This window comes from Heloderma suspectum, chromosome 7, assembly GCF_057233095.1.
Source record: "Heloderma suspectum isolate Gila_16-S chromosome 7, 16-S_ref, whole genome shotgun sequence".
Classification (NCBI taxonomy): Eukaryota; Metazoa; Chordata; class Lepidosauria; order Squamata; family Helodermatidae; genus Heloderma; species Heloderma suspectum.
Genome location: NC_139464.1, coordinates 71,416,073 through 71,428,242, shown reverse-complemented (window position 1 = coordinate 71,428,242; position 12,170 = coordinate 71,416,073). Strand labels below are relative to the sequence as shown.

At 40.6% G+C, this 12,170-nt stretch overlaps 1 protein-coding gene across 4 annotated transcripts in view; it reads left to right on the top strand.

Annotated features, from left to right (window-relative positions):
• The window catches only part of TBK1 (TANK binding kinase 1), a 40,319-nt gene that overhangs the window by 23,171 nt on the left and 4,978 nt on the right, over positions 1–12,170 (top strand). For 3 of the 4 annotated variants that reach the window (XM_084810595.1, XM_084810594.1, XM_084810596.1), the window contains 9 exons: positions 325–383; positions 966–1,057; positions 6,073–6,174; positions 7,107–7,185; positions 7,860–7,981; positions 8,088–8,164; positions 8,401–8,440; positions 9,920–10,021; positions 10,117–10,213. In XM_084810595.1, the coding sequence (XP_084666721.1) occupies positions 325–383; positions 966–1,057; positions 6,073–6,174; positions 7,107–7,185; positions 7,860–7,981; positions 8,088–8,164; positions 8,401–8,440; positions 9,920–10,021; positions 10,117–10,213 (770 nt within the window). Of the gene's footprint in view, positions 1–324; positions 384–965; positions 1,058–6,072; positions 6,175–7,106; positions 7,186–7,859; positions 7,982–8,087; positions 8,165–8,400; positions 8,441–9,834; positions 10,022–10,116; positions 10,214–12,170 lie in introns of all 4 variants that reach the window. The other variant, XR_014784409.1, reaches the window with a different exon arrangement.

The following is a 12,170-nucleotide window of genomic DNA, read 5'->3' as shown; positions in this document are numbered from 1 at the left end:
TAATATTGGCTGGAAAAGCAAATTCTGCTTATAATAAATTCCTTCTTACTTGACCCTTCTAGCCAGTTCACAAAAAGATCCCATGAAATTGCCTCTCAATCTATAAAACTCTTTTCATTTAATGTACATACTTGAAAGTGATGCCCGTGATACCTTTTCTGTGTATGTTTCCTGACATCTTATCAAGTGCACATTGACCTTTTGTCTTTATTTTTGGCTTCTTGAGAGGAAAGCATTGGTTTCTTATATTATACTTTGTTTTAATTTGTCATTATATTCTGAATGTGGATAACTTTGTTTATGTTTTTTAAAAATCTGTTCCAGTTCTGCTTCCTAAGGTCCATCAACGCTATGATTTGGATACTGATGCAAGTATGGCTAAAGTGAGTATTTAATTATAACTGTGTAATGGAGCTATTGTCTAGAAGTGAAATGCATGTGTGGTATTTACCCGGTTCACACGTCACAGTAGACTTAGCAGTGTGCTCATGCATGCTGTGGTTAAACAAACCACAGACCTTCCGTCCATGTTTGGGTTAGTGTTAGGTGCAAACCAGGAAATCTGCCTTGTCTCTCTCCTGACAAGCCAGAGAAATAACCCAACAACAAACCATGAGTTAAGCGTCAATGTACTGTGGTCACCAGCTAGGATTTGAGTTCCTTGCCTCCTGTGTTGTTGCATTATATAGCTGGGATTAACATCTCCAGTGTGTGTCTGCTCCTTTTTGCCTCACAGATGGTGGGAGCCCACATTGTAAAACTCTTATCTAAAGTTTAGAAAACGCAGTTCTTTAATTTTGCCTTGATGTGTTGGCCGTTATTCCCACCTGCTTCGACAAATTACGTTTTCATGTTGTTGTCGTAATCTAAAATGTTCATCTTCTGTTACAAAGACCTTTATTGCTATCTATTTGCTTGTAGCAAACTGTAACGTATGGTACTGATGCCTTTTACTTGTCTTTCAGGCAGTGACAGGGGTTGTATGTTATGCCTGTAGAGTTGCCCGTGCGTTACTGCTTTACCAAGAACTAATGCGAAAGGGAATCAGATGGCTAATGTGAGTGGTTCCATTGCTTGAATCCTGCTGAATGTCATTTCTCAGGCATGAGTACTGACCCTGGATAATCAAAGTGTCAATTAAAAAGCCCTAAAGAGTTATTTACCCCATATGTACCATTCCCATCATCATCATGGCGATCACTCGTGACCGAGTAAGATTGTCTTCCAAAGATAGAGTCTGTATAGATAACTCTTTAAAAGGATTAGACAGATTCATAGAAGATAGGTCAATCAACACATTAATCTCTAGCAGTGGGTCTGCAGGTGGCCGTAAAGGCCGATTCTGGATCTACACAGCCTCCCACAGCGAAGACATAGGTTTCCAGGTGGAAGGCGGTCACAGTGAGGGTTTGCTTGACGTGCCTTCCGCTGAGCTCGTTTCTCCCTTTCGCTCTGTGCTCATGCTTCTTCAAAGTCCATAGCGCCTTTAATATAGGCTGACCTCCAGTTGGAACGCTGATGAGTTAGAGCTTCCCAGTTCTCAATGCTTATGTTACATTTTTTTTAGATTAGCTTTAAGAACATTTTTAAATCTCTTTTGCTGTCCACCAATATTCCGTTTTCCATTCATAAGTTGGGAATAGAGTAACTGCTTTGGAAGACGATAATCAGGCATTCGAACAACATGGCCGATCCAGCAAAGTTGATGTTGGAGAATCATTGTTTCAATGCTGGTGGTCTTTGCTTCTTCCAGTACGCTCACATTAGTCTGTCTGTCTTCCCAAGAAATTTGCAGAATTTTTCGGAGGCAGCGTTGGTGGAATTTTTCAAGAAGTTGGGAGTGGCGTTTATAGATGGCCCATGTTTCACAGGTGTACAGTAAGGCTGGTAGTACAATGGCTTTGTAAACAAGCATTTTGGTCTCCCTGCAAATGTCCCGATCCTCGAACACTCTGCGCTTCATTTAGGAGAATGCTACAGTCGCAGAGCTCAGGCGATGCTGAATTTCAGCGTCAATGTCGGCTTTTGTGGAGAGATGGCTGCCAAGATAAGAAAAGTGATTGACGTTTTCCAGCATCACACCGTTAAGCTGGATTGATGGCGCTACAGAGGGATTGGTTTGTGCTTACTGGTAAAGCACTTTGGTTTTTTTTGATATCAAGCGAGAGGCCGAGCTTTTCATATGCTTCTGCAAAGATGTTTAGGATAGTTTGGAGATTTTCCTCTGAATGTGCGCAGATTACATTATCATCAGCATATTGAAGTTCTATGACAGAGGATGTAATTACCTTAGTTTTTGCTTTTACCCTACTGAGATTAAAAAGTTTTCCATCTGTTCGATATATGATTTCTACACCAGTGGGAAGTTCCCCTTCAACAACGTGTAGAATCATAGCGATGAAGATAGCGAATAAGGTTGGAGCAATGACGCATCCCTGTTTAACGCCTGATCCCACTTTGAATGGATCACTTTGAGAGCCATTGTTATCCAAGGTTGTTGTCGTCATGGAGGAGCCGCAAGACGTTCACAAATTTATTAGGGCATCCGGTTTTCAGAAGGATGGTCCAGAGAGCAGTATGATTTACAGTGTCGAAGGCCTTAGTCAGATCAATAAACACCATGTACAGGGGTTGGTTTTGCTCTCTGCATTTTTCTTGGAGCTGTCGTGTGGTGAAGATCATATCCACTGTCCCCCTGGAAGGGTGGAAGCCATTTTGGGATTCAGGGAGGATGTCTTCTGAGATAGGTAGAAGGCAGTTTGCGAGGATCCTTGCCAGGATTTTGCCTGCCGTAGCTAGAAGGGAGATGCCTTGATAGTTTCCACAATCTGTTATATCATCCTTTTTAAAGAGAGTAATAATTATGGCATCCCTGAAGTCTGCTTGGATCTCCTCTTTCATCCAGATTTTTCGATGAGCTTGTGAAGCTGTTGTGTAGCTTCAGGCCCACCTTCTTTTAAGACTTCAACAGGGATCCCATTGGGTCCACTAGCTTTATTATTTTTCATTTGGTTAATGGCTTTACTGACTTCCTCCAAACTAGGGGATACTGCAAACTCATCTCTGGTTTGTTTTTGTGGGATTTGCGAGAAAACCTCATCAGCCACAATAGAGCTACGGTTAAGGAGGTTGTGGTAATGCTCTTTCCAATGCAGTGCAATAGACTCTTTGTCCTTTAGAAGTTCGGCACCATCTATTGAGCGTAAGGGGTTTGTACCATGGTTTGTTGGTCCGTAGATGGCCTTTGTGGCATTAAAAAAGCCCCGTGCGTCATGGGCATCTGCAAAATGCTAGATTTCTTGAGCTTTCTTTATCCACCAGGTGTTCTTAAGTTCTCTAGTTCTTCTTTGGACCTCAGCCTTTGCGCTGGTGTAGATTTTTTCTTAGCAGCACAATTGATGTCTTTTTGCCATATTTGGAAAGCCTTCTTTTTCTTATCAATAATATGTTCAATCTCCCTATCATTCTTATCAAACCAGTCCTGATGTTTCTTGGATTGGTATCCAATAGTTTGTTCACAGGCTGCGATAATGGAAGTCTTCAGTTTATTCCAGTGTTCCTCGACATTTTCAGGGGTTTCCATAGGAACATAGATGTTCCTTGAGGGCTGTTTGAAAGCAGGCTTGCTTAATAGGGTCTTGAAGGGCTTGGGTTTTCATTTTACGCCTTGGTTTTCTTCCTTGGAGCCTACGTTGAGGGACAATCTTAATGGCCATTATGAAACGCATTAATCGGTGGTCTGTCCAGCAGTCATCAGCACTCATCATGGCTCTAGAGAGGAGTACATTGCAGCGATATCTGGCATGGACAATTACCTAATCTAGAAAATGCCAGTGCTTCGACCAAGGGTGCTTCCATGATGTTTTAAATTTATTTTTCTGAAGAAAAAGTGTGTTGGTAATGACAAGATTATGCTCTACACATTTAGTCAGAAGTTGAATTCCATTCTGGTTGCTGTTGCCGACTCCTTCTTTCCCAGTGGTCCCTGGCCACAAATCAAAATCACGCCTAACTCTTGCATTGAAATCGCCCAGGAGGATGATTTTATCCTCCTTAGGTATCTCTGATAAGATGGTGTCCAGTTGGGAGTAAAAAATTTCTTTGATGTCTTCATCAGCATCTAATGTTGGTGCATAGGCACTTAGAATAGTTGCCTGCTGGTTTTTGGCGAGTTTTATTTGGAGGGTTGAGAGTCGTTTGTTAATGCCAGTAGGAACTTCTGACAAGAGCTTCATAAGATCATTTTTAATAGCAAAGCCTACTCCATGTATTCGTCATTCTCGTTCAGGCAGTCCTTTCCAGAAGAAGGTGTAACCTCCTTTTTCTTCCTTCAGTTGTCCCTCTCCTGCTTTTCAAGTTTCTTGGAGTGCTGCTATGTCCATGTTAAAATGTCTCAGCTCCCTTGCAATGATGGCAGTCCTGCGTTCAGGGCGTTCACTATCTGTATTGTCCAGCAGTGTCCATATGTTCCATGTTCCAAAGTTCATTTGTCTTTTGCGACTGCTAAATGGTGACCCCACTGGACGCGGTAATCCAGTCAGGGAGAAGATGGGGCAGACTATGTTTAGGGCACCTTTTCTAGCCCCCTCCCCATATGGGGTGAGCAGAGTGGATCCTGAATAGGACTGCTCAGTCGTGGATACAGCTGCCGAACTACTCAACTGCCTCAGTCTTTGAGTCAGGATGACTGACTCTGTATCCACTGCCTATGTGCCGGTCCATGACTAGGGGCTTCCGGATTTCACATCCTGCCTCCATTGCCATTCACCGATCGCCATGGGACTTTTGGGTGGTTGGGTTTAGATTGGAAGATGCCTGTGCGTGAATTTGTTTTATGTGTGGAGATCAGTGCACAGTGATCAACACACAGTCTTCGCAGAAAAGGCTCTAATCCAATGGCATGAATATCACGACAATTGGTGGTCCTTTATCTGCTGCAGCCTTCATCCGCCTTCTCAGCCGTTGTAACATATCCCTTGTTATCATCTGCCTGTTCTGCCGTTGAGGACTTTCTTGGATCGTTCTTTGTCTGGTTCCTCCCCCTTGACCTTGCTGCCATGGGTGACCCTGCTGGGAGTACATAACTCCTGAGGGCTTCGCTCACAGGGTTCATTGGAACATACAAGCCCACTCACCACAGCAAGGTGACGATCCAGTGAGTAGGCATACCCATCCAGATGTAGACAAACCTATGCAATAAATAGATACCAGTTCACACAATATAGGTGGTGTTTACAATGTATCAACATTTTCCTATTCATCAAAGGAAACTATAGAACCAAGTCTTTTTTAAATATAGGTTGGATCCAGATTTAACTATATTTGGAATAGACTGGGGTGGGAAACAGAGGAAGATGCCTTATGCTGAGTCAGACCATGGGTCCATCTAGCTCAGTATTGTAGGCACTGACTAGAAACCACTCTCCAGGGTTTCAGGCAGGACTTTTCTAGCCCTGTCTTGAGATACCAGGGATCAAACCTAGGACCTTCTGCATGCAAAGTATGTCCCTCTCCCACTGAGCTACGGCCCTTATGCTGGCTAGGGCTGATGGGAGTTGTAGGCCAAAACATCTGGAGGACCACAAGTTGCCCATTCCTGGAATAGACATGTTGAAATCCATGTTAGTCATGACTGATTTAAGTCCCATTGATTTCAGTGGGTCTATTCTAAGTATGATTAAGTCTGGATACAACCCAGTGTAGTCAAATCCCATCTACACTTACGATGCTTGCATGTAGGATGGTGCAATCCAAAGCATGTTTTCTCAGAAGTAAGTCTTACTAAATTCAAGAGTTAAAAAAAATTAAACAGTAATTTTTAAAAGTTAAAAGTGCTTAGAATTGCAGCCTTTGTTTGTTTTAGAACTGTTGCCTTTTCAGGAACAAGTTAATGGCTTTTACACCTCAGTAATGGTTTGAACGATCCATGCTCATTTTGAGTAGACTGGTGAGAACTGCTATAAATGTGCCAGTTTTTGCATAAGGCTATACAAAGCCTTCAAGAAGTTTTCAGCTGTAGTGTGTATGTAGTATGTTAAATATGTGTACTAATTCATTTGGTGTATATTCTAGTGAAATCATCAAGGAAGATTACAGTGAAACATTTCACAAAAAGACAGAGGTTGTTATCAAACTGGATTTTTGCAATAAAAATATAGAAAAAGCTGGGGAAATGTGAGTATGAGTGTTCTTTTTAGAATAAAGTCTGTACTGTAGGAAGGTCTGTGCTTTTCAAGGCAATGACACCTGTAGTTTTAAAAATAAAATTTCACTGGTTAAGGATAATTAAATGATTGTTTAACGAACATTGTAAATAGAAGCTTGGACATAGTATTCCTGAAAAATCAGGATATATTGCTTGTGAACTCTGCTGTTCAGATATTATTAGTGAATATTATTGCTATTTATTGTGATGATGCTTGGCAGTTGAAGCCGCAGGCCACAATTCCATAATATTTGGCACTGTACTAAAAGCAAACACATCTCTACCCAAGGGCTTGTAGAGTGTATGCATAGCTGTGATGAGGCAAATTACTGCAATAATCCCTGCTTGGCAGATCTGTCTTGCTCTGCTGTTAGTTGCAGCCCAGATAATCTGAAGCAGCTCTGCTAGATGGTGTTTTTGAATATAAAATGGCAGTGGAGAAGGATTTTTTTCAGTTTTGACATCGCCATGATGCCCTTGGGTATGGTACCCATATGCATATGCACACAGACATGAACACACACACACACACACACACACACACACACACACAGAGTGGCCCTGATACATATTGCTCTTTCCTTGCCGATAGCAGTGGTAGGAAAAGAGTAATCTGTATCAAGCTCACTGTGGGACAGAGTTAGGTACTGAGGGGCGGGCATTGGAGTACTCATGCAATTAAGGCTTTGGGGGAGACGTACTTTGTATGCCCTTGCCTTCCAGGGTTCACGAATGCACTATAGATAATAGTAAGTGTCCCATTATGTCCCGAGTAATATTTTTATTCTGAGTTTTAATTACTCAAGAATATCACCAAACTTAAAAAAAAAAATTATCATAGTAAAAAGAACTCTGGCCATTGTTAGTTTACTTTGAGTTTGTCTTATTTTCTTATGAGCAGATATCAAAATTTGCTGCAAATCAACCTGGCACCATCAGAAGTGGATGAAATCTCAGACATACACTCAAAGCTGTTACGGGTAAATACCTTAACATTACAACATTGTAGCACACAGAATAATAAAGGCCTTTCTTCCAAATTCCAGATGTACTTAGTGTTTTCCTGTAAAAGAACATTATCTTTTTAGCAGGTTTAAGCCTGTTCATTTCACATGGTAGCTCTCCTATATGTATATGGAGGAAAGTGTACTGTTCCCCATTCCTGAGTGGTTCGCCATGACATCTGAACCCAGAATTCTGGGTTGTTGAGGGAGAAACAACTCAAGAGTTTTAACCCATCAACAGACCATGGTTTGTTTCTCCCTCAACAACGGGTCCAAACATCAGAGCAAACAAACCAAGAACAGGGCTTTCGTAGGTTGCTTTGCAAAGCAAAACTGGGCAAGTGGTCTGGAGCCAGCAAGTTCATTCACTTCTCACCTCTCACAAACAACCCACAGCTAAGTAACTGTGGGTTGTTTAATCATCCAAAGCGGGTCTTAATATTGCTGGTTTCTGGCAAATTATGTACAGTGTCCCATTTTCAGCTTTTTCTTTTGATCAGGATTTCTTGTATGTTCCAAATTTCAGCTTTCTGAAATTATGTCACAGAAGTGCCATAACATATTTGATATTCCTTTTTTGGATGGATTGTTCATAGTGAAACTGACTGTCATTTTTGCTGTGTAAAGCTGAATTTGTCACATTCCTACAGCTTTCCAGTTCACGGGGAACCATAGAGACCAGTCTTCAGGATATCAAAAACAAACTCTCTCCTAGTGGCCTGCTATCTGATGGCTGGAGCAGCCAGGAAGGCACCCATCCAAAAGACAGAAAGTAAGTGACATTTCATGATGAGTGTTTATTGTGCTTTTAGTAAAGCTCATATATCCTGTATGCATGTCTTGGTGTTGATATATTTACTGTTCTCTCTCCCTTCTAGCCCAGAAAGGTTACAAGTACTACTGAATTCTATAACAGAAATTTATTATCAGTTCAAAAAAGACAAAGCAGAACGAAGTAAGTATTTTAATCTATTTCTGGATTAGCCTCAAATTATCATGAAGAAAGCATTGTTAAATCTGTGTGTGTTTGAATCTATGGGCATGACTTATAAAAACAACTAGTATGTGTTTTTCAAATAGTGAAAAGAGAGGAAGCAGTTCTAATGTATCAACCAGGAGAATGTTTATAGCATGAGAAATAGTAAGCCATTACTTTGTTATCCAATTTCATTTGATTTCTTTTTCCTTTAGGACTTCCTTATAATGAGGAACAGATTCACAAATTTGACAAGTAAGATTTAAACATTTTATAAATGTTTATAACTGCTGTGCGCAGTTCTGATCTTTCTTTGTTTCAAACCTTCTGCAACATAAGTGGGGTACATACATTCCAAGGGTTTTTGTGCAGCTTGGGTCAAGGGAAGATTTCTTTAGTAAAGGTCTCATTATAGCCTCTTTTAAGCAAGAGGGGGCAGGGGGAACCTCCTGCAAAGAAGGCATTAATCCCTTCCCTTAGCCATGGCAACAGTCCCTCATTGGCCAATTTAATCAGCTAATAAGGGCAAAGGTCAAGTACACAGGTGGTGGCCCTCACCTCTGCCAGTACCCTGTCCACATCCTCAAGATGTACAAGCTGAAAAGAATCTAGCACATCAGTTGTACAACATGAACTGTGAATAGACAGATCTGCCAGGCTAAACAGCCTGGTGAAACCATCTCCCCACATTCTGCCCTGGCTGGCACGAGCTGGAAGAGCTGCGGATTGGTAGATCCACCTTGCCGCTCCTGACAGCTCCCTTCACAAGATTGCTTTGCCCATGCCTTACCACATCCTTCCATCTCGCATGTGCTACTGTGGGATTCCTCTACTGTGGACTCTTTGGCCCCCTCCAGTGTGCAGAGAACTGTGCTCTTCTAAGTATCGTGCATATGGATTGCTGCGTGCAGAGCATGGAATGGATTTTGCCCAGTCTCATCTCTGCAGAGACTTTTAGAAAAAGCAATGGCAAAAATTGCTACAAGATAATACTTGAAGCCCAAATTCATTGTTTGCAACTCTCAAGCTCTCTAAATCTCCACATACACCAAGACTTTTCAAATGCTGAATTAGGTTTAAGAACTTGAGAACACTATTTGAAGAATAGTATAATGTTCTATTCATTAGGTTTCTAACCTGTGGGCTATGGGTGCCTAACACTGAAAACACCCAATAATCCTGGAAAATGAAAATACTATATAAAATATATAAAGCTCTGTATAGGAAAATAAATTACTATCATCCCATTCTACCATAGTCCCAATCATTAGACACTAACCCAAGCAAGAAGGTGTTTTGTTTTCAGAAATAATCAGGCATGGATTTCTGTAGATTCCTAGGCTATGAGGCACTTTTGGGGGGGAATCGCTTATGTAAATAAAAATTCCGGAGCAGCCACCGAGACCTCCTTTCTTTGTATTTGGTGTTTAGCTTTATATCCATGTACCATCAGTAGGGTGCCCTCAGCTGATCTTTCAAGAAGATCACAGTACCTTATAATCCAGTACCTTATAATCTCAACAAATAAATAATAGGGAGCCAGTTCAAAATAAAGGAGCACTGGTATAATGTACTAAAATATGTGACTTGGCTACAGTCCACTGATTCTCCCACTGTCTGTCTTGTCTCTCTTTCTCTGTATTTTACAGAAAGTATCCAATTCCAGGTATGTTTGGGGAATAGACTATCTGGAAGTGATATGACAATACACTGATTCTTATTTCTGTGCTACAGGCAGAAGCTTTTTATGCATGCCACAAAAGCCATGACTCAGTTCAAGGAAGAATGTGTCAGCAAGTATGAAACTTTCTTAGACAAGGCAGAGGATTGGATGAGGCAAGAGTCTTTTCTTTTATGCAGCATTTAACACAATAGGAGCAGCATATATTAACAAAAACAGTGTTTTAAAAATAGATTTTATTTCTTTCCAGGAAGATGCTCCATTTAAGAAAACAGCTACTGGCTCTCAGAAAACTCTGCTTTGATATCGAAGAAGAGGTGTCCAAATACCAGGACTACGTAAATGAGGTAAAAGTTCTCCCTAGCCTGTCCAGGTTTTCCAAAATTTGGTAGCAATTCATTGCTGTCTCATGCCTCTCCAGTGCATCTTGAAGTTTATTGTATACATAGGAGGCTCCAACACTGCTCCATTACCATTATTGAAGCTCAGGGGTCATCTTACTGTTGTGAGAGATGTTTAAGCAAAGGAACAATCAACTTGAAACATTTTAATTCAGAAAAGATGGGCCCCATTCCAGACGTACCAAGCAATTACTGCAGTCCATTTTCATTATCTGTCTTGGGAAAAGGTTGCTTGGAGTTGGTCCCTCCTTCCCTTGACAGGTGATTGAGCCCATCACTCACATTGATGGTACTATATAAATAATAAAGCTGACAATGCTGATCACCTCTTTGGCAAGTGCAGTGCATCACTAGTTACTATTTTTTTGCACAGCCCTTGATTGATTGATTGATTGATTGATTGATTGCCCTTGTTGAATCAGGGCCATGGTTTTTCCTTAGCAGACTGTCAGATGTTTAGTACTGCAATTTAACATACAACTTACTCCGGTTTGTTTTAAAAATAGCCTCAATTACCAGCTGAATTTGCATACACTATTAAAAAAAAACCCAAAATGATATAATAACAAAAAGCAGAAATCTGTTGCACCATCCTGAGAATTCAGCTAGGAAATTTCTGTGCTTAATATAGTGAATACTCTTCATTTAGTTTACAAACATACAGAACACAATACAATACTAATAACAAAACATTAAAAATTGCAATATGACAATACTAACTACCATAAAAGCAAGATAAAATACAATATACTTGACACACAACTTGTTAACTTAAGTTAGAATAAATTATTTATATATATTTTTAATCCATGTTATATATTCTTCTCTAATGATTTCAGTACAGGGAATGCAAGCATCTATTAAAGTTTCAACTTCTTTCTTTACTCTAAATGTGTATATTCCATTATTTTAGTCATCTTCCCAGTTTTCCGAATTTTAAAACATTGGTTGGTTATTTCAGAAATCCCCTTACTTAGCCAGTTATTAATTACAAGAATCTTGGAGGCTGTTAATAAAAACCAGATCAATTCATGATTCTTCACAGGCAAAAAACCATCCATATAACCCAATAAAAAAGACACAGCATATCCAGTTATAATCTTGATAAAATACAATATAGTTTTCAAGAAAAGTAATTGTGTTCAGATAAATCCACCAAATTGGGGGCGGGGGGGAGCATCTGCATTTGGCTGAGCACCTCCAGCCATAAAAAGCTAGACAGGATTGATTGCCAACGAAATCAGAATTAATACATTTCCGGTCATAAAACAAGATCCTGGGAAGACATTCACTTTGAGAACAAACATACCCAAGGCTTGCTCATTCTGTGATTCTGTGATAATTGACATTAAGAAGAAGATGAAAGTTAACATTGTCTGGATTGTCCACATTAAATAGTGTTAGATACATGCCTGAATACATTGCTGAGTTATAACATATTTTACTTCAGTCTTCAAAACTGCATAAATTATTTGTTAACATTGACTAGGGGCACAATCCTATGGAGATAGTCATCAGGCTCTGAACTCGGAGGCTGATGACTATCCGTTGCAGGAAGCCTTGGAGCTGGAGGCATAACACAGCTTCCGCGGTCTCCTCCCCTCCCCTCCCGCAGGTTTGCCCCTTTTCCCCATCTCCACACTCTGTTTCCAAGCGTGGAGACGTAGCTGGTGCAGAAAGAAATGCAGCGGCTATGATGGGTGGTGAGTGCCATTGTTGGGAACCGAAAAATCCTGGGGCCCTCTAGACAGCATCTACTGGCCATAGGATTGCTCCCTAAATATCATTATGCATCTAAGGACTTCAGGAATTGCCTAATGAGGGTCCAGTGATGTCATCACTCTCTTTAAACTCTTGGGTACCAAGTTTTATCCCTTAAATCTAGTGAGAATGGATGTATTAA